The following is a 24,487-nucleotide window of genomic DNA, read 5'->3' as shown; positions in this document are numbered from 1 at the left end:
AGCCTAAACCTGAATACTGTAGAATTACTTAGCTCTATCACTTGCTGCTTCTGTAGTTTGGCACATAAGTAGTCCTGTTTTGTAGTTTCACCAGATTGACACCCCCTTTTTTGGATATGCCTTGGGCTGTTCCTAGCATGCTCTCTTGCACTCTTTACTGAACCAGGGTTGAACCCCCCCTGGCTTGACAGCACTGTTAGAGTGAAAGAGATTTTGGGCAGTGAGTTTGCAGATTATGTTGAAGTACAATCCTGTTGCTGATGACTCACAGCACCTCATGGACTCCCAGTCTTGAGCTACAACTGTTCAAAATCTATCCCATTTTACCCATTGATAGTGCCACACTACATGATGGAGTGTATTCTCAATGCGAAGCCAAAAGGTCATCTCTATAATGACTGTGTGGTGGTCACTCTTACTGATGCAGTCATGTGGCAGGCAAATTGATGAAGGTGAGGTAAATTATGTTTTGTCCCACTTACTGGTTCCCACCTACTAAGACCCAGTCCAACAACACTGTTCTTTACTGTTTGGTCAGCTTTGTTAGTAGTGGTGTTGCTGAGCCACCCTTGGTGACAGACATTGAAGTCACCCACTCAGTACATTCAGTGCCCTTGCAATCCTCAGTGCTTCCTCCAAGTCATGGTCAACATGGACGAGTACTGAACCTGCTGTCTGGAGGAGGATGGGCAGTTGGGTTGGATTGCGTAGCATATTTGGTAACCGACAGAAAGATCCTATACCTATATTTGGCCTGATGCCATGATACATCATGGGTCCGAGAGTCAGTGTCAAGGTTTTCCAGATCAACTTCCTCTTGGCTGTATACCACTGGGACGCCATCTCTTTTGGGTCGATTGGTGTCTACCAGTGAGGTGGGGTGGTGATGGTGTTGCTTGGAACATTGTTGATCATGTACAATTCCTTTAGTAAGACTATATCAGGGTTTTTTATTGCTTGACCAGTTTGCAATTATAAATCTCCCAACTTGGGCACTAAATCCCAATGTCATTAATGAGGGTTAATGAGGGTTAATGGGGCCAAGTTTGCTGCTGTCATTTCTGGAGCCTCAGTTGATGTAAGATGTTGCATCCAGTTTCATCCCTTTTGTTTGAGAGCTTTTAGCACTTGATACAAAGAAATGGCTTGCAAGACCATTTCAGAGGGCAGTTAAAAGTCAGGCACTTTGCTGTGGGTCTCTTACAAGTAAAGATGGCAGTTTTCTATACTAAAGAATATCTGTGACCTAAATGGATTTTTATAACAATCTAAAATGGTTTCATGGTCAGACATTTTATTCCAGATTTTTTTATTGATTTGAAATTCTACCATCTGCTGTGGTTTGACTCGAATCCAAGACTTCAGAATAAATTAATACATGACTGCCTCTTCATACTGATTGCTCAATCAAGGAATACCACAAATGGAGTTTAGGCCAGAGATGATAGGTCATGAATCAACTTTAGCTAATTTCAAGCAAACAATGTACAGTCCTGGAAAATATCCTGAGCGGCAAGGAATTGAAATAATAATAAACTATTTGGAGCAGCATTGGTAACTGTGTCTTCTTTCTCCCCCCCCCCTCAACAATACATATGGTTGCAGGGTAAAGAGGAGAAAATTCCTTACCATTAAAGGGGTTCAGGCTTCGCTGAATCCTTTGTAGAATTGCCTCTTTCACCTCTTTCTTCTTCGCACACTGAATTCCCAAGTTCTGAAAACTAAAAATTGTGGTGCAATTTAACAAATGTAATAAAAGTAATTATCAAATTAATTTGTGTACACATCTGGGAGATAATTTACAAAATAATTTAACCAAATCATTTGTTAGCTTGTTGCCTGAATGATTAGATGCAAATTTAGTAAAGATCACTTTGTGGCAAATAAACGAGTGTTCAATGGAAACAATAACACTTATTAGATAAAAAGTTCAGCTAGAGCAAAACTCCATTTAACTTTCTCTTCTTGAAATATAAATGCTACTTAGGTTTCTATATCAAGCAGAGGTACAAGCTGTGGAAAATTGTGCGGGAGTCCATTTCTTGACTGATTTGCATAACACAGTAGTTCAATGTTTGGGACTTCCCCATTACATTTCCCACATGGAAAAACCATGACATCATCACAGCATAATGAATAACATCTAGGAAGTACATATTTTCAAAATGCTGGGTGGGAATAACAATGTGATATGGGGAATTAACATTATAGTCTTTACGACTTCCATTTTGTTACTAAACCAACTATAATTTGCTTATCAAAATATAAACCACTTAAGAATAAACTGTCTCCATTAAACTGCATAGAGAGAATATGAGTATGTTGTATTTCATTAAAATATGATCGCTGACTACATTGCTAAATGTAAGTCTACATTACAAAGCACAAGTCTTGGAAAATGAAAGGTTAACATTTTTCACACTAAAATAGAGAGCATACTCTAGTCTTCAAATTGAGCTGTTAGCGCTTTCAATCCAGACTACAAGAATTATCAGTGGTTTTCAATATAACAAATTGTATTATTACTCAAGGAAATTTTTTGAAAAATCAAGCATTTAATCTAATAACCAAATCCCCAACATTCACTGAATCTCATTAGATGTCTGCACTATCTGTAACTTCAAAATGTATAACTGACATTAAACTTGGAAGTATTGGGAACTAGGGACAGTACAGTGATAGACACCAAGACTATGTGGAAAGGCTGCAGAATGGTTGCATATGTGGCAGATCTAATTTAATGCATATAAATATAAAGTGTTCCTCTGGTAGAAGGAGGAGAGACAATATAAAGGGTATAACTCTAATAGACTTACGTGGGGCGCAAGATATTTAAGGCAGCAAGAGAAGTTGAGACTATAGCTAAAAGGTAGAAGAGTATTCTGGGCTTTATAAAAGGAAACAAAAAAGTTACAAAAGAAATTATGGTGATCAACCTAAATTAGAATAATCTGGCCACCACATTTCAGGAAGACTGTGAAGGGACTGGAGATGATGAAGAGAAGATTTACAAGATGAGGGACTTTAGTTACATCAATAGATTGCTGAAGTTGGCAGGCTATTCTCCTTAACGAAGGTTGAGACAAAATTTGATAGATTGTTCAAAGTCATGAGGACTCTAGACAAAATAGATGAAGAGAAATTGCTCCCATTGGTGGAAGCATCAGGAGCCAGAGGGCACGTGTTTAAAGTGATTGGCTAAAGAACCGAAAGCAACACGAGGAAAACATTCCTTTGAAAACAGGTTAAGATCTGGAACATAATACTTCAGTGTGTAGTGGAGGTAGTTTCAATCATGACTTTCAAACACAAATTTAATAAGCATCTCAAAGAAAAAAAATTGCAGGGCGACAAAGAGTAGCCAAGATAATAGCACTAGCTAAATTGCTCTTGTGGAGAGCCAGGACAGATTCAAATGGGATAAATGGTATTCTTCTGTGGTATAATAATTTTACAATTCCACGATTTTCACATATTTGGATGTTTCGTAATGAAACAATAAGTCACTAAATGGGAAGACTGCAGCAAATGCAAACATGAAACGTACACAGTGGAAATTCCATATTTGAATCAAGCAATTGAAGGACACCTCCATTAAGGCTACATCAAACAATAAAATGTTTATAAAATTCACCATGACTAACCATATTCTGAGTATCATTCTATAAGTCTAAGATAGAATCCATTGGCCTACCCTAAGTATGCTTGCTCTTTGGTAGAGCTATTTAATGAATCCTACTCCCTGCATTTTCTTCACAGTCTGATCATTTTAAAAGCATTTTTCAATTCTCTCAAAAGTTTTATTGAATCTTTTCCTACTATTCTTTTAGTCACTGCATTCCATATCATAATAAATGACTGTGAAAAAAAGACTTGTTCTATTCCAAATCACTTAAATCTGCATCCTTTTGGTAGTTGATCCTGGAAACAATTTATTCTTATTTACATTATCAAAACCCATTCATGATTTTTAACACACTGATCAAAGTCTCCAGACCTCCCTACTTGAAGGAGAGCAACAATATCTTCTTTGCTGAAGTGCTTTTTGAGATTCAGTCAATCTTGGATTCACACCACTACTGTTCCTTTAAGTCCATGGATTTTCCTTTACAAACAACTCTAACACATCATATTTTTCAAAGTTCTTGCATCAAACACAACACCACCAACCCTCTCCACTACTTAAAAGCACTCAGTCACATCACTAAACACAATTTGCCTTTAACAAATCCATGCAAACTTTGATTTATTGGCATTTGGAAAAAATATAGGCTAATTTATTTTGAGCTGGGTTATTTTTTCTTCAAGGTTAGACCTATCTGGTCTGTAGGTGCCTTGTTTATCCTGTTCCCTTTTTAAAACAGGAATGTAACATTTGCAATCTTTAACACCTTGACACCATCCCTATTTTCAAGGAGGATTAGAAGACTTTAGCCAGAATCTCTGCAAGGTTTCACCAGTTAGCTCCATTAAAAATCTTGGATGAATCCAATTTGTACTAGGTGGCATTTTATTGTGAGAACTGGCCAATTCATATGTATCCATTTTTGTACAATCCAATATCTCCTGCACCTCCTCCTCTCCAGTTAACTGGCAGCATCATTTGCTCTTGTGCAAAGTATTAAAATAGTTACTCAGCTGTGGTTCATTATCTCCACAAAAAGATCTCCTTGTTTTATCCAATCAGCCCCACGCTTTGCTTGAATACACAATTAAGATTTTTTTTTCTGTACGCAGTGAACACACACAGTAAGGGTCACAAAGTCCTTTACTCATTTCTTTATTCATTTTTCAGTGACTGTTCCGATAGAAACTTCATAACTGTTAGGTCTATTCGAATTGTATTTTCAATTGGAACTAAACACATAAGCTATACAATTCAGAATCAAGTACCATTAATCAGATTTATTAGTTATGATTGAATAATCAATTTGTTAAAATATAATGTCATGCACATAAATTAAGATTTAGATTTGTAAAATGCCTGAACCAACTGTGTGAAGTTCCTATTTCCGTAGGTGTCAGAGCTGCAACTACATTTGATCTGTTATGCAGAGCAAATTCAGATATCTGTCTACAGAAGTAACAAACTCACATTTAGAAAACCAAATTGTTTATAAAAATTTGCAATGTTCTAATACATTTTGTATTAGAAGACACAATATAAATCATTGCAATGGAGAGGCTAGTAATTCCTACAAAGGAAAACTGAAGTATTCCCTTTGTAACTAAACTTGAGATATAAATTGGAAATTTTAAAAATAAATTACATTAAAGAAATGCAACACTGGATTAATTGTATCAAGTGAAGTTCTGAATCATTTCAGAAGCAAATTTATAAAACAGCAATGTTTATAGTTATAAAAGTTCCCCTCCTCTGCAAATCAATCATTCACATTCCAGTTCTTTCAAAACAATACAATAGTTGTGTTGTAAACAAGCCCAGCTGTCAAGGAGTACTCGGAGTGAAAAACTTTTCATTTAAAGAAATAAACAGTTAAATTGTTATGTGCTATTTTTTGTGCGATTTCAATGCACTTACACCAAATTTATGTGTGCTCTTTTAATGCCACAAAGAAATAGAACACAGGAATTTGTTGTGAAGATATTCATCGATGCACTAAAAATAACATATTGTCCATAATGACTTTGGAAATAGATAATGTTGCCAGAGATACAATAAAAAGAGAAAATCTAGGGAATATACAGCAGGTTAGGCAGCATTGAAAATATTAATGTTTAGAACAAAAATATTATCTCTACATCTGTTATTCTCAAAAGAAACTAACAAAACATATTATTATAGACTAGATGCAAACAAATGGTGGATCCACACTAAAAATGTATTCAATGAGAATAAATAGCAGGAATCTCAAAGGTGTGTGTCAATAGGCACATCTTTAAATTGAGAATACAGTAGAGGGAAGAATACAAAAGAAAGGAAATTCAAGTAAAGTTGTGCATTTGTGAGGGACACTCTCCTTGAAAGGGTCAAGTGGTTATTTCAAACAAGGACGAAATGAAAAACAGTGCATTTGCGGCATGAAATATAAGCGCAGTACAAAAAGTAAGCAAAGCCCGCACTCTATTTCATAAAGCAAGTAGCCTTTTAAATTTTCTTCTTTATTATCTTCGATAAGCAAATATTAGACTCTTGGTGGGGGAGTGATAAAGTATATTTTGCACATAAGCAAGTTTGCAAAATATGGTCACATAAACAGTGTGATTTGACGATACATACTTTATAAAATATATCCGAAAAGAGCTTTACACGTTTTTACAAATTCTGCTTTAGGTGGATTAGATTAGATTACTTCCAGTGTGGAAACAGGCCCTTCGGCCCAACAAGTCCACACCGCCCCGCCGAAGCGCAACCCACCCATACCCCTACATCTACCCCTTACCTAACACTACGGGCAATTTAGCATGGCCAATTCACCTGACCTGCAGGTCTTTGGACTGTGGGAGGAAACCGGAGCACCTGGAGGAAACCCAAGCAGGCACAGGAAGAATGTGCAAACTCCACACAGTCAGTCGCCTGAGGCGGGAATTGAACCTGGGTCTCTGGCGCTGTGAGGCAGCAGTGCTAACCACTGTGCCACCGTGCCGCCCAGGTAGAAAGGACAAAAAAGACAATGAGCAAAGACTACCTCTAACAGTCATGATGCTTTCATTCGGATAGCAGTCTGATCCTGCATTTAAGTGAACAGGATAAACCAAGCTATTGGATGACAAAGGTTATCCATTGATCGTCTGTCCCATGATGTCAATGTATAACTCACACATATTTGGGCAGAATGTACACAAATAAAGGCCAAGCTGCAATGTGACCAAACCAATAGCATGATGAAATAACACTTCAGCTGCCTGAATTGCTCTGCAGGAGATCTGCAGTACTCAGCACAGCACAAGCCAAAGCTAGTGTAATCTTGTTGCTGCACGCTACAGAACATGGTCAACATGAAATAAAGGCCCTTGCCACCAGCTGTATGACAACCAACTGAAAAAGGATGCAGAATACATGTACAAGGCAAGCAACACGTTCAATTTCCATGTTATCCACAATCAAGCTATCCAAATGCAGAACTAGAGAATGCAACCCAATTCCAAGTCACGACACCTTCACCTGACATCTTGTATTAATGGTCTTCATAGCAATTAAGTCCACAATGCTAAAATATAAGCCAGCATAAAATAAATATTCCAAACAAATTTTATAAATCAAGCAATAATGCATACAAAGGGTATGTAGACAGTTATGTGTAATGTTGTGGCTACAATGGGTCCATGACTCAAAGAAGGGTGGGATTGGCTATTAAGTATTCCTGGATATAGCAGAATTACAGACTTGATCCAAATAGAGATTCAGAGAATAACTGTGCAAAGTGGCAGTGAGGGACAAGAGTACATTCAGAAATATTTTTTCCAGCTGAATAGCAAGTCCAATGAGAAAACAGGCAATGCCAGTCCTAGAGCTTAGGAATTGAGTGGGCCAAGTGGTTCAACTGTGAGTAGGGGAATATTCAATGGGGTAGGAATGGTTCTTACCTAATAAATTGGAATCTAAGATTGGCAGGAAAAACCGTAGCTAAGCAATGGGCAATTTTTGAAGGAAATGTGTTTCTGATACAATCAAGGTACAAATGGAATACACATAAAACAAACAACAAATGGTTCTTCTAGTTGAAAAATAGATAGAGATTAAATGAAGAAAAAGTGCGCTCACGACAGTTATCAGAGAACCAAATTGAATACAGAATGTTCTAAGGGGAATTGAAAAAGAAAGTTGGAGATGAGGAAGGCAACTAACAGAATAATACAGGAATTTAAAAGTCTACTCTTGGCACACAAATAGCAAAACGAAGAATTGGGCCAATTTGGGATTAAAAATAGGAATTTACACTTGGAGGCAGGTGGCAAGGATTAAGTACCAAATTACATCTGTATTGACCAAGGAAGATGATGCTGTGTGGTTGTGGTGAGAAAGCAGATAGTTCAGACACTTGAAGGGTTTAAAATTAATGAAGAGGTAGTATTGGAAAGATTGTCTCAGTTGAAATTGATAAAAAAAATCAGGACTGGATGAGATATTTCCAGAGAAATAGAAGGAAGAGGAATTGGAAATAGAGGTGCTAGCCATAATTTTCCATTCTTCCTTAGACTGAGGAGCAGTGCTAGAGGATTAGAGTCATGTTCAATAAAAGGGTGTGAAGATAAGCTCAGCAAGACAGGTCAGCCTGTTTAACCGGAATGGTGAGGAAACTTGAGATGGCATTCCAAAGGACTCAGTACTAGGACCCTTTCATTTGACCAAAACTATGACGTACAGGGCATAATTTCAAAGTTTGCAGATAATACAAACCTTGAAGGATTATGAATGCTGTACAGGATGGTGCAGAACTTCAATTTTAAACCCTCAAGAGTGTCTGAACTATCTGCTTTCTCACCATAACCACACAGCATCATCTTCCTTAGTCAATACAGATGTAAAGTATTAATTTGGTATTTAATCCTTGCCACCTGCCTCTAAGTGTAAATTCCCATTTTTAATCCCAAATTGGTAGGTTAGTGGAATAGATGGGCAAGTGGCAGATGAAATTTAATGCAAAGTAGTAAGAAACCATTCCTCTTGACCTTATCCAAAGGCCCTAGAATCACAGATTCAGCCAGTTCAATTCACTCCACAACATAAGAGGAAGACTGGATATTGCAAAGACAATGAGCCCTGACTATATTCCAGCAATACTACTGAAATCTTGGGCTCCAGTATTTGCTGTTCCCTTGTCAAACTGCTTTAGTAGAGCTACAACACTGGCAGCTATCTGACAATGTGAAAATTGCCCAGGTATATCCTGTACACATATCTGGATAAATCCAACCTGGCCAATTATCATCCCATCAATCTACTCTCAATCATCAGTAAAGTTATGGAAGATGTGTTCAAAAGTGCCCACCAATAACCTGCTCTATGATCCACAGTTTGGGAACTATCAAGGTCACTCAGTTCTGACCTCATTGCAACCTTGATTCAAACATGGACAAAAAAAAAGGCTGAATTCCAGAGGTGAAGGGAGTGCTACTATCCTTGAGCATACTTGACCAAGCATGGCATTAAGAAGCCCCAGCAAAACTGGAATCAGTGCGAAAATGGTTCCATCAATGACCTTACATCCATCATAAGGTCAGAAGTGGGATGTTGCAGATGATTGTACAAGGTACAGCACCATCCATGACTGCTCAGATATTAAGGCAGTCCACGTCTAAATGCAGGAAGATCTGGGCAATATCCAGGTTTGGGTTGAAAAGTGCAAGTGATATTTGATTCACATAAATGTCAGGCAAGGACCAATGCCAGCAAGAGAATCTAACCATCACCCCTTGACATTCAATAGCATCATCATCAATGAATACCCTGGGTATTATCAACATCCTGGGGGCTAGTATTGAACAGAAACTCAGTTGGACTTACCATATAAATACAATGGCTACAAGAACAGGTCAGAGACTAAGATTCCGACAGCAAGTAACTCACCTCCTGATTGCTCAAAGTCTGTCCACTATCCACAAGGCACAAATCAGGAGTATGATAGAATACTCCCTGCTTGCCTGAATGAGTACAGCTATGGGGAAATACCCCACCCTTTGTCACTGGTCCTGATGGTCCAATTGAATTTGGGCATTTCCCAACATCACTACCCCTTAACAGAAGCATTCTTTCTTTTGACCATGATGATTGTAGGTGATAGCTATATATATTCTAGGCTGAAACTTCAACAGGCAATGAGGGACTTCTGGCCTGGATGAAACATCTTTTCAATGGAATACTAAACTAAAACATATGTCTGTATGCTGAGAGGAACATGAAAAACTGTCATGAGAGAAGAACAACTTTTCACTCCATAAAATGTGATCCAGGAACATGGTACTTCATGAAGCATGTGCTAAATTGGGTATTTGGTTCAAATAAGTTATTTCTGTTATCTCTTCCTCAAGCTGTAACTCAGTCTAACAATTTGAAGTTCAGAGTCAGAACTTCAAAATCTCCTGCTTGGTCAAAATACTTTGTAACAGAAATGACCTGACAATGGTTGCTGTCATCAACTGAAAATGGTTGCCAGGATAAATTTTAATTAACTTTGAAGTAAACAATAGCAGATGATTTAGCAAGGATGACTGAACCATTGAACCCTTACAGTGCAGAAGGAGGCCATTCAGCTCATCCAGTTCACACCAACTCTCCAAAGAGCATCCCACCCTAGACCCACCCCGACTGTATCCCATCACCCCATTTTTATTATGACTAATCCATTTAACCTACACGTTCCTGGACACTATGGGCAATTTAGTATGGGCTAATTCACCTATCCTGCAAATCTTTAGATTGTGGGAGGAATCTGGAGCACCTGAAGGAAATTCATGCAGACACAGGGAGACTGTCTGTATGAAGTTTGCACAGTCTCCTGAGGCTGGACTTGAACACAGGTCCCTGGCACTATGAGGTAGTAAGCTAACAACTGGGTTACTGTGCTGCCCACACTTTCTAGGCACACTCTTTATACAAATTGATAGTGCTCACTACTACGGAGTGATCCAGGATCAGAATGCTTTTTGAATAGAATCCAGATGGGAATTTAGGTGTATCACAGGAAGGAGGTCCTGCTTTTTAGTAATTTTTAATCCTGCTCAGATATATCATGAGACACCTTACCACTGTGCCACTAGAACAGACTCTGTCCTGCATTTTGTTTCTATTTGTTTTAACTTCATTAGCTAACATGGTAACTTTTGCCTCTAAGTTAGGAGAAGGTAATTTGCTATTAGCTTAGCATTAAATTAATTAACTAATCAAATAAAGAAGGTTAGACTCTAATAGCAGAACAGGGAAGGTGTCATTATTGCAACACGTGGGAGTACATGGAACATTTTGCCAGGCAACCATACTCCCAGCACTAAGTGTATGAAGTTTGAGCAGTTTTGGCCCAGAGTTGCTGAGATGCATTCTGAACTGCACACAGACATTGTGAAGTATTTGGATGGGTTTCACTTTGTTTTGGAAGGCACTTACACTCTTGTGGGGAGATGACCTTTAGAGTTAGTCAATGGTCAGGGACAGGAGGATTTTTAAAAAAATTCTTACATGGAATGTGAGCCCTCATTGCCCTTAAAATGTAGCTCACAAAGCCATTTCCTCAGGCAATTAAGAGTTAACCCCACTGTGGCAGATGTGGAGTCACATATAGGCCAGATGAGGCTCAAAGATGTGCAGATTAGGTGGATTGGCAATGCTAAAGTGCCCTGTAGTGGCCAGGGATTTACAAGCTAGGTGTAATTTCCACGGTGTGTGCACGGTTATGGGGATCGGGTCAAGGGGCTAGGTCTGGGTGGGATGTTGTTCAGTGGATCAGTGCAGATTTGATGGGGCGAATGGCCTTTATCCACATTGTCAGTTTTCTATATGAGCATGGAGAGCAAATTTCTTTTCCTAAAGTACATTAGTGAAGCAGATGGATTTTATTAACAGTTTACAGTGGCTAATTGGTCACAATCAGACTTTATTTTGTTGACAAATTCTACAAAATTCAAATTTCAAATCTGCCACTATGGGATTCTCCAGGGAATTGCCAGTCCAGTGACAATAACACTATGGCACTGCGTTCCCACTGCACATCAGGCAGCTATGGAAATGTAGTGATGGAGGGGTCGCTGCCTTTCACAGTTACCAGGAGAAAAAGAACAAAGATCGAAGAAGCAAACACTATTCAAGCAGGTGCATGCATAAAAGAATGCAACACTGATGTGTGACACTTTGGTCAGGGTAATTGGTACTGTTCTCAACTGCCAAAGGATATGTTGCATTCCTGTTGCCAGGGTGTAGTACATTTTCTTGTGGCAAGCAATTCAGTGGTGATGGTGAGGGATGTGTATATGCAGTTGTTTTAGCACACGTGAGATCAAATTACATGGGTAGATATAGGATTGAAATTCTGCTGGGTGTATTGAGGAATGAGGGCACAAATTCAAATACAGAACCTGGAAAATAAATAATCTGAGGCAGATATTAAGCATATCAGAAATTAAAGCTAAAAATTGTGGTGTGAGTAATTTCCAGACTATAACTAGTTATATCACTGCAATTAGAAAAAAAAGACCAGTTTATAATAAAGACAATATAATAATTTGGCGACTATAATATTCACAGGATCATCATACATCGTGGACCAATCAAATTGGAAATGGTTATCTGGACAATGGGCTTACAGAATGTTTTACTGGTTGTTTCCTGGAGCAATATATTGTGGAACCAAGTAGGAGCAAAGGTATTTAAGACCTAGTTTTGTACAATAAAGGCACAAATAATTAGTATTATCATATTAAGAGATCCATTAGGTTTCCCTTGAAGAATGAGTAAATACTGAAAGATACCCAGTGGTCATACCCTATCAGTACACAACAAGATTGGGAGGTTGGATTTTAAAACAAAATTATGCACTTCGCAAATCATTAAAGCAGAAGGTATGATGAATGCAATGACATACTCAATTTATTCTGTCGTCATTTGTCAGAGTATTCATCAGGTATCAAAACAGTCTGGATCTGTATATATAATTTCTACGTGGTTACTGATTTGTAAGGCATTTCTTCACATTAACTGTGATGGTAATTTTGCAATCACAATAATACATCATGGAATTACAGAACACAAACACAGGCTGCTCTGCCCATTAAGTCTGCACTGACTTCTTTCAAAGGGCAAGTTTGTTATACCCATTTCTTTCTTCTTTCCTCGAAGCCCTGCAATTCTCTAATCTTCATGTATTTATCCAATTACACTGTGAATACAACTATTAAAAATCACAATGCCTACATGAGTTCAGTAGGTCTGTTTGAACAAATTGAGCAGATTAAATTTGCCAAAGTTCCCATTTCTAAGTGTTATCCATCTAGAAACATGAATAGATATTGGCTATAAACAGAAGGAGAGAAGCTCAAACTCAAAACTTCATGACAGCATATTGCGCAACATCATAAAATGCTGCAAACTCCCACATTAGCCATTTTTATGTCACCTCAGGTAAACCGACAACTTAAGGGAGAGAAAAAAAAACAAGATTGCAACCTCAAGAGTGGCTAGAATGTTTTGGGACAATGAAGCACACTTGAAAAAGAGTGACCATTAGAATCTGGCAAGTATAGAAAATCTTGAAGAAACAGCAGTGCAATAAATTAATAAATAATCTGTTTTAGGACTGCATTTGAGGATAAATGTTGATTGGGATACCCACACAATTCCACTTTTTTAAAATTGTTAACGTCCATTAAGAGACAAGACTTTCAAAATAAGCATTCATCTGGAAGATGGCACAATGACATCACAACACACTCCAAGTATGGTACTGATAACAGTTATAGCATGAAGTGTTGAAATCTCTGGAGTGAAGTTTGAACCTAGAAGCTACTGATTCAGCAGGGAGCTTGCTACTAAGTCATAGTAAACAATAATGCCAAACTGGAACCAGTGGATAATGCTGAGAAGTGGGTTGAGACTGCCCCTTTTCTAAAAAGAACTCTAATGTCCAGAAAGAAACCTTCTTGTCAATTAGTTTGGGAGGTTTTAAATCAAGAAACGAGATCCAAAAGGACAATATGCTAAATGTCTTCCCATGAACAAAAAATTGAAATATCAATGCTGATTCTCATTAACTGGTCAAAGGAAAACAAGCGAAGTACATCAAATTAAATCCAGACAACCCATCACTGATAGACAATGTTAAAGTTAACTCACAGTCACGTTTCCTACTTTAAAAGCTTACACTATTTATTTCATATCATGTTATGCTTGCACTGAGATGTTCAAGGGTTTTAACTATCAACCTATAGCAGATACTTAGGCTAAATATCCTCCATAACCACAATAAGGCAAAATAATTTATTGTGGAGATAGGATGCTGTGAAATTGAAAGGATTCATAAAAGATTTACGAGGATGTTGCCAGGGTTGGAGGGTTTGAGTTATGGGGAGAGGCTGAATAGGCTGGGGCCATTTCCATGGAGCATCAGAGGCTGAGGGGGTGACCTTATAGAGGTTTACGAAATCATGAGGGGTGTGGGTAGGGTAAATAGGCAATTCTTTTTCGCAGGGTGGGAACATCCAAAATTGGGTGGCATAGGTTTACAATGAAAGGGGAAACATATAAAAGAGACCTAACGGGCAACTTTTACACAGAGAGTGGTGCATATTTGGAGTGAAGTGCCAGAGGAACCAGGGGTACAATTAGAACATTTAAAAGGCATCTGAATGTGTATATGAATAGAAAGGGTTCAGTGCTAATAATGGGACTAGATTTATTTAGCATACCTGGTCAGCATGGACAAGTTGGACTGATGGGTTTGTTTCTGTGTTGTATATCTCTATAACTTTATAAGTATTATTAGAATTTTGCTTCACTAAATAACAAATAGTATTAAAGAGATACGGTACATAGACAGAGTCATAGAGATGTACAGCACAGAAACAGACCCTTCGGTCCAACCCGTCCATGCCGACCAAATATCCCAACCCAATCTAGTCCCACCTGCCAGCACCCGGCCCATATCCCTCCAAACCCTTCCTATTCATATACCCATCCAAATGCCTCTGAAATGTTGCAATTGTACCAGCCTCCACCACTTCCTCTGGAAGCTCATTCCATACACATACCACCCTCTGCCCCTTAGGTCTCTTTTATATATCTTTCCCCTCTCACCCTAAACTTATGCCCTCTAGTTCTGGACTCCCCCACCCCAGGGAAAAGACTTTGCCTATTTACCCTATCCATGCCCCTCATAATTTTGTAAACCTCTATAAGGTCACCCTTCAGCCTCCAACACTCCAGGGAAAACAGCCCCAGCCTGTTCAGCCTCTCCCTATAGCTCAAATCCTCCAACCTTGGCAACATCTTCATAAATCTTTTCTGAACCCTTTCAAGTTTCACAACATCCTTCCGATAGGAAGGAGACCAGAATTGCACGCAATATTCCAACAGTGGCCCAACCAATGTCCTGTACACCCGGAACATGACCTCCCAACTCCTGTACTCAATACTCTGACCAATAGAGGAAAGCATACCAAACCTTCTTCACTATCCTATCTACCTGCGACTCCACTTTCAAAGAGCTATGAACCTGCACTCCAAGGTCTCTTTGTTCTGCAACACTCCCTAGGGCCTTACCATTAAATGTATAGGTCCTGCTAAGATTTGCTTTCCCAAAATGCAGCACCTCTCATTTATCTGAATTAAACACCATCTGCCACTTCTCAGCCCATTGGCCCATCTGGTCCACACCCTGTTGTAATCGGAGGTAACCCCTCTTCGCTGTCCACTACACCTCCAATTTTGGTGTCATCTGCAAACTTACTAACTGCACCTCTTATGCTCACATCAAAATCATTTATGTAAATGACAAAAAGTAGAGGACGCAGCACCGATCCTTGTGGCACTCCATTGGTCACAGGCCTCCTCTGTCTTCTACCTTTGAGCCAGTTTTGTATCCAAATGGCTAATTCTCTCTGTATTCCATGAGATCTAACCTTGCTAAACAGTCTCCCATGGGGAACCTTATCGAATGCCTTACTGAAGTCCATATAGATCACATCTACTGCTCTGACCTCATCAATATTCTTTGTTACTTCTTCAAAAAACTCAAACAAGTTTGTGAGATATGATTTCCAACGCACAAAGCCATGTTGACTATCCCTAATCAGTCCTTGCCTTTCCAAATACATGTACATCCTGTCCCTCAGGATTCCCTCCAACAACTTGCCCATCACCGAGGTCAGGCTCACCGTTCTATAGTTCACTGGCTTGCCCTTACCATCAACCTCCAGTCTTCCTGCACCTCACCTGTGACTATCGATGATACAAATATCTCAGCAAGAGGCCCAGCAATCACTTCTCGAGCTTCCCACAGAGTTCTCAGGTAGACCTGGTCAGGTCCTGGGGATTTATCCACCTTTACCCATTTCAAGACATCCAGCACTTCCTCCTCTGTAATCTGGACATTTTGCAAGATGTCACCATCTATTTCCCTACAGTCTATATGTTTCATATCCTTTTCCACTGATGCAAAATATTCATTTAGTATCTCACCCATTTTCTGCAGCTCCACACAAAGGCTGCCTTGCTGATCTTTGAGGGGCCCTATTCACTCCCTAGTTACCCTTAACGTATTTGTAAAAACCCTTTGGAATCTCTTTAATTCTATTTGCCAAAGCTATCTCATGGCCCCTGATTTCCTTCTTAAGTATACTCCTATTCCCTTCATACTCTAAGGATTAACTCGATCTATCCTGTCTATACCTCACATATGCTTCCTTCTTTTTCTTAACCAAACCCTCAATTTCTGTAGTCACCCAGCATTCCCTATACCTACCAGCCTTTCCTTTCACCCTGACAGGAATATACTTTCTCTGGATTCTCGTTATCTAATTTCTGAAGGCTTCCCATTTTCCAGCCGTCACTTTACCTGCGAACATCTGCCTCCAATCAGCTTTCGAAAGTTCTTGCCTAATACCGTCAAAATTTGCCTTTCTCCAATTTAGAACTTCAACTTCTAGATCTGGTCTAACCTTTTCCATCACTTTTTTAAAACAAATAGAATTATGATCACTGGCCCCAAAGTGCCCCCCCACTGACACCTCAGTCACCTGCCCTGCCTTATTTCCCAAGAGTAGGTCACGTTTTCCACCTTCTCTCATAGGTATATCCACATACTGAAACAGAAAATTATCTTGTACGCACTTAACAAATTCCTCTCCATCTAAACCTTTAACACTATTTGATATTTGACAAATTTATCGGTTGACTAATATTTGCTCCCATCAACGCTTTTAATACCTTCAGATTTCACTTGTGGCCTCTAGTTTTCTATCCTCCATCTCCATGAACTTAACAACTGTCATAACTGCACTACCTTACATTCCATTTACTTAGTCTAACAGCTACTTACTTTAAAACTTCTCACCTTTGTGTTCAAATCCTTCCACGGCCTCATTCCTTTAATTCTGCAACTTCTCTCCGGACCTTGAGAAATTTTCATTCTTCAAACTCTGGCCTCTTATGTATCCCTCCACTTTGTCCACCCCATTATCTTCAGCTGTTTAGATGCTAAGCTCTGGAATTCCCTCCCCAAACCTCCGTGTTTTCATTACCAAAACATTAATCTTTTTCACTGAACCTTTTAATCACCTGCCCTAATTTCTCCTTTATGTGGCTCACTGTTAATTTTTGTTTGGTTACACATTTTACTACATTAAATGTGCTACCTAAATGCAAGTTGTTTTGCTGTTGATGGCAACCTAAAATATGATGCCTCAACTAATTGAGTAGAGCACCAAGCCATGAAGCAAAAATCAAACCAATGTCTATGTATATTTCACTTTTAAAACAAAATGACACAGAAATGAAATGTGTCAGCTTAAACTTGAATACCTACCAAATAATTCTACGATCTGGGCCAAAATCAGCTTCATAGAACCCATCTTTACAGTCTTTCCCAACCAAGTCATGTGGATGGGGCTTGAAGGGCTCCATTTTTGTAACTAAAGTGACTAAAACTCTCCCTCTTCCAAAATAGTTAGCAACCTGCATGGTTAAAAGAACACACAGATCAGAACCAAGTAGTTATAAAAAGAAAGCAAACTTTAAAAATATGTAAACAAATTTACTCAGTGTATAGCATTTTGTTTAAATATTGTCTTTTCATTACTCAAGCTTGCTAAATCTAACTCAAAAGATCTCTACCTGGTAAACAGACCCATTCATATAAATGGTACTATATGAGGGACAACATGGTACAGAGAGAGTAACATGAGCACAGCTGATATACTGGAATGTTGTCCATTCCTGGAGAGGGTAGATTTTAGTCTGATTCTAAAATACTTTTTTCTCCTTTGAATGCTGACACAGCTGGGAAAAAATAATTGGTATACCCTACTTCCTTGAAATTCAATGTTAATTTTGATAGATTTGTTACAAAGTTTAACGTAACATGGGCAGCACACAGTACTTAGCACACTGCCTCACAGCGGCAGGAACCGCAGTTTGATTCCTGTCTTGGGTGACTGTCTGTATGGAATTTGCACATTCTCCCTGTGTCTGCATGGGTTTCCTCTGGGTGCTCCAGTTTCCTCCCACAATCTAAAGATATGCAGGCTAGGTGAATTGGCCATGCTAAATTGTTAGGTGCATTAGTCAGAGGTAAATATAGGGTAGGGGAATGGGTCTAGGTGGGTTACTCTTTGGAGGGTCGGTGTGGACTTGTTGGACATAGGGAATCTAAATCATATAATAGTTTAATTTTATTAAAGTAGAAACATTTGCATATACATGCCTGTATTGTGAATATAATGTTAAGAGGTCTGGCTCCGAGATGATTATGGTTCCTCAAAGACAAATTTGTTCATTTTTAATAGGTTATAGCATACCAGCTACCTACAATTTCATTCACACCAAATTTAAAAGTATATTTTCTCAAAACTAACCTGGAGGAGACTGGCTCTAAATTAATTACCAAAAGTAGCAAGAAACTGAGCAAGGCATCAAGAACAGTGAGAGATTTCAGAGTGCACTGAATAGATTAAAGAGGTGTTGCTGAAAGCCAAGTGCATCACTTGGTTAAGCTCACTGGGAACACCAAGTGATGATAATTTTGGCATCTTAGTTTGTTTCATTATGTTTTTCTTTCAAATTCATAACAATAAACAAATAATTATGATAAGTTCATTTATTTCCCCAACATATTTAAGTGTTGCTTTTGACAAGCAGATGAATTACCACAATCAATAAAGGGTGTGATTGTATAGCACATCATAATTATAAAGGGCATTATGTCCAAACTGAGTGAAACCTGCCTGTAATAATGAGTTCCTATTCCCAATTGAATTAGGCAGAAACATCCAGCAAGATGTTCGATACAGATTATTGTGATTTACAGGTTATTCTACTTAAAAGCAAATTACACAGCAGTAAAGTACCATGTTCTGCATCACAGAGTAAAAGGCACTTCTTTTGTTGAGAGCTACTTCATTCATGCTTTTTGATTAAAAATTGATTAAGAGGAAACTGTTCACAAAACTTCTGAAATCTTGTGACATAGAAATAGGATTTTCTTTTGCATTAAAGAAAACTTTCATTCCCATTGATATTTACATGCCGTTTTTAAATCACTTCAAAAGGATTTTGCAAGAAATACAATGTACTTTCACAGAAAGCTTAAAACCTCCACTTATTTATAATATTATACCTGTATTGAAGGATATGTTCTATTGTTATCTGTGCTGTTCTCCCCAGGAATGCTGCCAGCTGATCGTCCTTCACACTTATATCGGAAACGCATACCACGTTGCTTGGGCTGCTCAACAATTTCGACAGAAGGCTCCCCTAAAATTTAAATAAAACAATTAAAGCAACATGCAATGACAGTAAAGGGCACTGTAACACATCAGTCACACAAATTGATGGACAACATAGAGATATAAAGGTGTCTAGATGAAAATGTAGAGAAGTCTCTTACCTTGAAGGGCAAGCCTTGACATAGCAGGCAGGTGACTTCGCACTGTAAAATTAGGATTCCATGAGTAAGCATTGCTTATTTATCAATTAAGTTAAAAAAAACTCCCTACTTAAGAAAAGCTAGCAGTTCCTAATAAGGCTGAGTTAAGATTAGATTTTCTAAAGGATGAAAATATTTCTATGTAAGCAAATTAAAATGTGCGGTTAGATGAAGGTATTGAAGACCTAAACTGAGAGTTGGTGTTGCCCTCCGATGAGGTCACCAGGAAACTACACATGTATAAAAGTAAAGGTCATTTAAGTTACACCCACAACTCAATGGTGGGCGTGCATTGAACCAGAAGTGAAGCAGGTCCTGCTAACTGCACCCACTAAAAACAAAAATAATTTCCCTCATGCCGTTTTTTTATAAAAGGTATTTTACATACACTGGAAATATAACTTTGTAGATTCTTTTTCACAAACTGAACTCAACCTATTCAGCAAGATCATCACATTGTGGTTGTGTAATATATTTGAATATTCAATAATTGATCAAGTTAGAAAAACATTTTACAAAAAACAGCTGGTTGGTTATACCTGGCCTCTACAAAATTTCATCCTTTAAAACAAAAGACTACTTTTTAGTCATAGTTAAAGAATGTTATTTTGTGCAGACCACTCAAGCAAACAAAGTGGCTTGCTCTTCTATTCGCCCGTTCAGTGAAATTTTCAACATATCTTAAGGAGTAAAATGGCAAACTATGTTAGAAGTTATATAGTGGACCAAATATTAAGTTACACAGTGGGATGCAGTAGCTTAAGCAGACAGTCAGCAGATAATATAAGACTCGCTATAGACTCGAGTCCCTCAATCGTAAATGGTTTTCAGACAATACGCGTCACTATGAGCATTGTTATTGATAGTTAGTTTTACTTCATAAAAATGACACTGTTGATAGTGACATGCAGATTTGGTTTCACTTGGTATATTTCACAGTTTTACTTAGAAACTACTGTTGACTCCTAGTTTTACTGGGCATGAGTTACTATCCATTGGTAACTGCAAAAGTATTTTTAAAATAACTTATCAGTTATCTAATGTCAAACTGTACAAATATTTAACAAAGTAAATTATTCTCAATACTGATTCCCAAAGAGGGTATACATTTGTACAGTTATCAGTAAATTAACCTTGCAAGCAGAAGGAAAATGCATCTTTTTGTACATTAGTACCCCATGCCCAGCAAGTCAAGGCATCGGCCATCAGTTCAAACAACAGAATCAAAACCCATTTGACGTATGATATCAACAGTCAGCAGTGTAGTGCAGAAGCTAAGTCTCGCTTTAACTCTGCGAGAGGAGATGAACTAGGCTGTCTTACTGAGCATATTTCAGATAAGCAGTAACATTAGAACTCAGTGGGTGTACTGGAATGTCAAATGCAGCGCTCGGGCACCTGCTATCATCACGACCATCCCACTACTTTGACGGTGGAAAATAGATCAAATGTCCTGTACTTCAGCGCCGACTAATGGTTGCCTCTAATGTAGCCAGGGAAGTGGTTGGGAAGCCGATCACTAGTCCTAGCTGGATGTAAACAGACGGGTTCCAATTAATTTAAAATAATGAATAGTCAATGGCTGTCTTCCGTTTCCTACCCTCATTCGGGGAATGGCGCTGCATGCATCTACTATCAATACAATCCAAGCTGACTGGTAGAAGCCGATGAAAGTGCTCCATTTTGTGGAGCAAAGTAAAAAATAATTTCCCCTTTGATTTGATGAAACTTTACTGACCCATCAGCTAGAATTCTGTAACTTTAAAATGATAAGCACTCGGGATCAATGCTATTTCAACGAATATATAATCACAGCACTAATTTCTTTAGGAATGTCCCATTACAGTCTGTCAATAAATTGCACCAACTGCCCCCATGTCTACTGGGTAGTCTTTCATTCTTCAGAATAAGGCTACGCCCACTTTCCCCAGATTTAAGTTGGTGGTCTAAAGGGTAGTTTTTTGGTCGCTTGGTTCTCAGTACCGCCCACGATAGTTTCGCCAAATATCTCATCGATAGTTTCAGACATTTTTATGGATGGCAACATAGCTGTCTCTTTCAATTCACATTTTACTTTCATTAGAAACTTGTTCATTGAGTTAGGAAGTAATGCAGCGACTTTACAGTCAACATAACTTGACTATACTCTCACGAACTGCCACAGAAATGTGGGGCAGTTATCGATTCCTGGGATCGGAATGATAAATAACGTCTCGACCCACAAATTTAACACTGAAAAATGTACCAATAAAGTCAACTTTCTACCTACTGTTTGTGACATTAAAAGGCATTAATGGCGGCTCACTTTTGTGACGGTCTCCTATGAGCCGTCTGCCTCCGGCCGCTTCACAACATTCGCTCAAAGTTTGTACAGACTTCCTCAACCAAAAACAGACGCCAGAGCGGAAGTCAAAACATTATAATGTCAGAGCAAAAAAAAGTCAAACGCAATGGATCAATGTGATCTCGAAAAACGTTTTTATCTGAATGATTACTTCGAAATTGAAAATGAATAAATAGTCTAATTTTTTTTAAAAAAACCTCACGAGCAACGTAACCCTTCGAATTTTTATCCTCACGAAAAGAGGTTCAGAAATAAAAGTACTCTGAAATGGCCAAACGTATCTCTGCCACTGACACAAAAAAAGTGCGCTGACGCTGGAAATCTGAAAATAATCTGGATTCATGGCGCTAATAATTGAGCGCATTTCGGTTTATTTTCATCAGCTCAAAACATACCTATCTCAATACTTGATTAATAACAACTCACCATCCATGGCTGTTTATCTCGCTTTTATAACCAAAAGAATTATTCCGACATGTAACTGATGTCCTCGCTCTTAAACGTACTGGTGACAAAACTGGAAAAGTCACTGTGAGATTGTAATAAATTTTGGCAGGGAATTTCCCCCCTCCGCAGAAACTCCGTAATGCAAATCGCAATGTTACTGGTTATCAGGCTGTGTCCAATAAAGAATGAGAACGTTTTGTTCGCCTCATGGTTATGTATAGGTCACAAATAAAGAAGCAGAATTACGAAGTTCCACAAAGACACGCAAAGCCGAAGTACATATGATTTCCTATAGTAATTGGAATTAAAGGAAAGTGATTCAAAATAAGAGGACTCTCTCGGCTGAACAGAGGACGTCATTGTAGGATGGAGTCAAAATTGAAAGTCCTGGAAATATTCAAAATGTCTGGCAGCATCCGTTAACAGAGAAACAAATAATATTTCAGGTCTATGGCCTTTCTGGCTAACCTGGATTCCAACATTATGTAATATTATTTCAGATCAGCAACCACTATATTTTGCTTTTGTGATAGTGATGGATGGAGATTAGTAATAAGCATGTGGACACTATCCTGGTGCAGAATTGATATGCACAGTGACTCTGTGTTTATGTTGAAAAGAAAACAATTAGGACTGGAGAAGCTGGCATTCTCAGAAGGCAAAGGGTTAAGAAATAAGGCCATGGTAAATGGAAATCAGTTCAGTAAGACAGTTCAGATCTGTTACATATGTTACACAAGGGTAGTATTGAAGTGGGGGGAGGTAGACTTTGGGGTTAAAGACAGTGCAGAAGTAAAATTTGTGGGAAAGTCAAGATTTGATAACAGGCTAGGAAATAGGATCCTGTTGTTCTACAGTAATGTGTATACATGTATATTCTATATACACATATAAAGAATAGGAGAGTAATCATAGAGTAGCCATTCTACCACATTTAGACAGATGTCACTGCCAAAAAAAAGACAATCCCTTGGTCCTCAGATATTATCATAATAAGTTAGAAATATGGGAAATTGTTAATTTTAACTCATTCAACAATGGGCTAACAGGTCTGCTTGAGCTGACATTCTCTCTCTTGGACTAGACTGCTAGCCTTTTTCTCTGTTCTTTTCACATGTTACATTGGCATTGCTGTGTGTTGATGATGAGACATATAGTTAATGCAAGAGACAAGGAAATAAATTAAAAGGAAAATTTGTCAGATTAAGTAGTCAACAAACAATTAGAAGTATTCAGTCAGAAAATGCTTAGGATATTTTGACAAGAAGTAAAAGAATTATATCAAAGTTCTTTGGATGCAGAAGGAACTTTAACATGAGACTTGATAAATCAAGGACTAAAAACAATGGAAAATTAAGCAGGCTACGGAAAATATTGAGGCAAAGCAAAAATCATTAAAATGACTGAGACAAAGTATGAAGAAAGAGTGGAAGAATACCAAAGGGAAATAGTAAAGAGGATTCTAAACAAATTAAAAATAAAATGGTAGAAGAGACAAACATCCTATTTATTTCTGTATGAGAGAGGTTTGTGGACATAGTAAATAAGTATTTGTTCTTTTGTAACTTTCATTCCCATTGACATATTCCTGCAGAATCTGGATTAGTGGTGCTGGAAGAGCACAGCAGTTCAGGCAGCATCCAAGTAGCTTTGAAATCGACGTTTCAGGCAAAAGCCCTTCATCAGGAATAAAGGCAGTGAGCCTGAAGCGTGGAGAGATCTTGTAGAGAGAGGAGGAAAACTTCTTCCTCTTGCAAGGATGCCTGCCTTGAAGAAGTTTTCCTCCTCTCTCTACAAGATCTCTCCACGCTTCAGGCTCACTGCCTTTATTCCTGTTGAAGGGCTTTTGCCCGAAACGTCGATTTCGAAGCTATTTGGATGCTGCCTGAACTGCTGTGCTCTTCCAGCACCACTAATCCAGAATCTGGTTTCCAGCAACTGCAGTCATTGTTTTTACCTCGTATATTCCTGCAGAAACCAAGACAAAGTATAGCAATTACAGAGTTTTACTGCCTTGGCTATAGTTAACTCAGAAATAGATGGTGGAACTAAAAATTATTTTTAAAATTAAATCTTGGTAGTGTATATTGTAGAACACTGACCTATA

At 38.4% G+C, this 24,487-nt stretch overlaps 1 protein-coding gene across 4 annotated transcripts in view; it reads right to left on the bottom strand.

The window, feature by feature from the left end:
* Positions 1-22,633, bottom strand: part of rel (v-rel avian reticuloendotheliosis viral oncogene homolog) — a 60,396-nt gene extending 37,763 nt beyond the window's left edge. The window contains exons 1-5 of one of the 4 annotated variants that reach the window (XM_072580990.1): positions 22,360-22,633; positions 19,551-19,592; positions 19,281-19,417; positions 17,472-17,620; positions 1,630-1,721 (exon numbers count right to left, since the gene is read on the bottom strand). In XM_072580990.1, the coding sequence (XP_072437091.1) occupies positions 1,630-1,721; positions 17,472-17,620; positions 19,281-19,417; positions 19,551-19,592; positions 22,360-22,366 (427 nt within the window). In that variant the 5' untranslated portion in view covers positions 22,367-22,633. Of the gene's footprint in view, positions 1-1,629; positions 1,722-17,471; positions 17,621-19,280; positions 19,418-19,550; positions 19,593-20,987; positions 21,013-21,858; positions 21,935-22,359 lie in introns of those variants that run through there. The other 3 variants (XM_072580991.1, XM_072580988.1, XM_072580989.1) reach the window with 3 other exon arrangements.
* Positions 22,634-24,487: the final 1,854 nt, after the last annotated feature.

This window comes from Chiloscyllium punctatum, chromosome 11 (genome assembly GCF_047496795.1).
Source record: "Chiloscyllium punctatum isolate Juve2018m chromosome 11, sChiPun1.3, whole genome shotgun sequence".
Lineage (NCBI taxonomy): Eukaryota > Metazoa > Chordata > Chondrichthyes > Orectolobiformes > Hemiscylliidae > Chiloscyllium > Chiloscyllium punctatum.
The sequence above is the reverse complement of the archived record's forward strand: the minus strand, read 5'-3'. Positions and strand labels throughout refer to the sequence as shown.